Source organism: Drosophila novamexicana, unplaced genomic scaffold (genome assembly GCF_003285875.2).
Source record: "Drosophila novamexicana strain 15010-1031.04,08,12 unplaced genomic scaffold, DnovRS2.1 tig00001385-arrow-arrow-pilon, whole genome shotgun sequence".
Lineage (NCBI taxonomy): Eukaryota > Metazoa > Arthropoda > Insecta > Diptera > Drosophilidae > Drosophila > Drosophila novamexicana.
In genome coordinates this window covers 939,426-941,194 of record NW_020824853.1, presented here as the reverse complement: position 1 = coordinate 941,194, position 1,769 = coordinate 939,426, and the positions used below count along the sequence as shown (strand labels likewise).

The window sequence follows — 1,769 nt, the reverse complement described above, 5'->3', positions numbered from 1 at the left end:
GAGTGACATAATTACTTAGCTTAGCGATGATTGTGGTTTTACAATTAGTTTTACAATTAGGTTAACAGATTACAGAAACATATTTTGATGTAATTAACGAAGCTTGTCACTCGACATATACATAGCTTCTAAAATAGAAAATATATACATTTGATGTTGGAAGAAGAAGGGTTCAGGGTATCCCCTAGTCGGGAGCTCCCGACTAGAACCTCCTACTTGTTTTGATAATGCATTTGTTAGGAAACTTACCAAATAGTTATTTTCCGTTTTAATGGTAATATATGTGCTATATACATGTTAATATACTTAAATATGTACATTTCTCCTCTTGCAGTTGTAGAAGCACATATAACATTCTCCTTTACAACACTAATTTTTCGTCAAAACGCTGTCGTCCTTGACTTGTCGTCCTTTTTGTATTTAAAGGCAGATTTATTTTCCGTAAAATTTAGAAATCTGAATTGTGAACTTATAGAACAAAGTTAACATTGCCTGGGCACTCAGTTCTTTAGCAATACAATGCACAATTTTTGATGTATCACTGTCGTTTGTCTAAAATTCCAATATTCCCAATTCAATAAAAGAAAAATCAAAAATTATAGCTGCAGCCGAACTTGGTCGGAACAGGGCACAAAACGAAAAGTCTTTGGGCACACATCACGACAATGGCCGGAACTCGGGCGCGCATCAATATCTACGTACCAAGTGAGTGCCGCTTCCCGGAGCTGACTATCGTCGGCGGTAATAGGGATCCGGTACAATGGATGCTGCCCCGTATAAGTGGCGACAAGACGGAGCAGTCTGTCGTTGCCGAGGTGGCGGCTGCCACCAAGGAGGGGGATGCCGGTGTCAAGGGCAGCGGTCGCTCCCTCTATGTCTATGATAGCGAGGGACGTATGCTGGAGCATGTCCGTTACCAGGGTAACGATTATCGCAGCGCCCTGCGTGCCGCCATCAGTGCCACACCCAACCACTGGAGGGATTGAGCGCGTCCCGGCACACTAAACATCCAGATATAAATCAACATATGAGCCATCGTGCACCACCAAAATTCCACAATCAAATTTGCAGTCTCAATCAAGCAACCAAAATCCACCCACTCGAGGATTATTGCAGCGGGTAAATTCATTCATCAAAATTGATCGCTACAAAAACAATAACTAGAAAACAATTACAAAAACAATTGCAACAAAAAAAAAAAAAACAAAGAAATGAAAAACGAATTTTTTATTTTATAGCCACGGCTGCGGCCTGCCTTATTGTACATATACACATAACATATATGTACGTATCTATATGCTTCTACACGCGCTGTACGCACTCCATAATCATCTGTCACAAAATATATTTTTGAATTTACAACACTTTTTGACGTGAGCCATATATTTTGATGCAATGGGGACTCTATTAGACATAGCAGGAGTTAGATATGTACTGACTGATTGATTGAATGATTGATCATCAGCTTTTGGAGCTGGCGAGCTGCAATTTGCTCAGCACTTTATGGGAAATATTCTGGCCAAATTGTTGGAAAATTGGCACCGAAAATCCTTTTCTTTTTGTTTGTTTCCTGATTCGATTGGCTTTAAGCCATATACGGCACGAGCTTTCATTTGTTTTTTTTTTACACTTAATATATATTAACAAGAGGCTCAAGTCGAGAGCTCCCCGTGGAGTTATGTCGTTTTGGAACGTCATATCTCCGCGCGGAGCTATTACCCGAGAGCTATTACCCGGGGTAGGTTCGAATATCAAAACTTTTTTGAATA

The 1,769-nt window shown here is 40.1% G+C and overlaps 1 protein-coding gene across 1 annotated transcript; it reads left to right on the top strand.

The window, feature by feature from the left end:
• The first annotated feature begins 511 nt into the window (after positions 1 to 511).
• Positions 512 to 1,344, top strand: LOC115767356. Its single transcript, XM_030711613.1, has one exon. It carries the CDS (start codon positions 666 to 668, stop codon positions 984 to 986), a length of 321 nt encoding a protein of 106 aa, XP_030567473.1. The 5' UTR covers positions 512 to 665; the 3' UTR covers positions 987 to 1,344.
• The last annotated feature ends 425 nt before the right edge of the window (positions 1,345 to 1,769 follow it).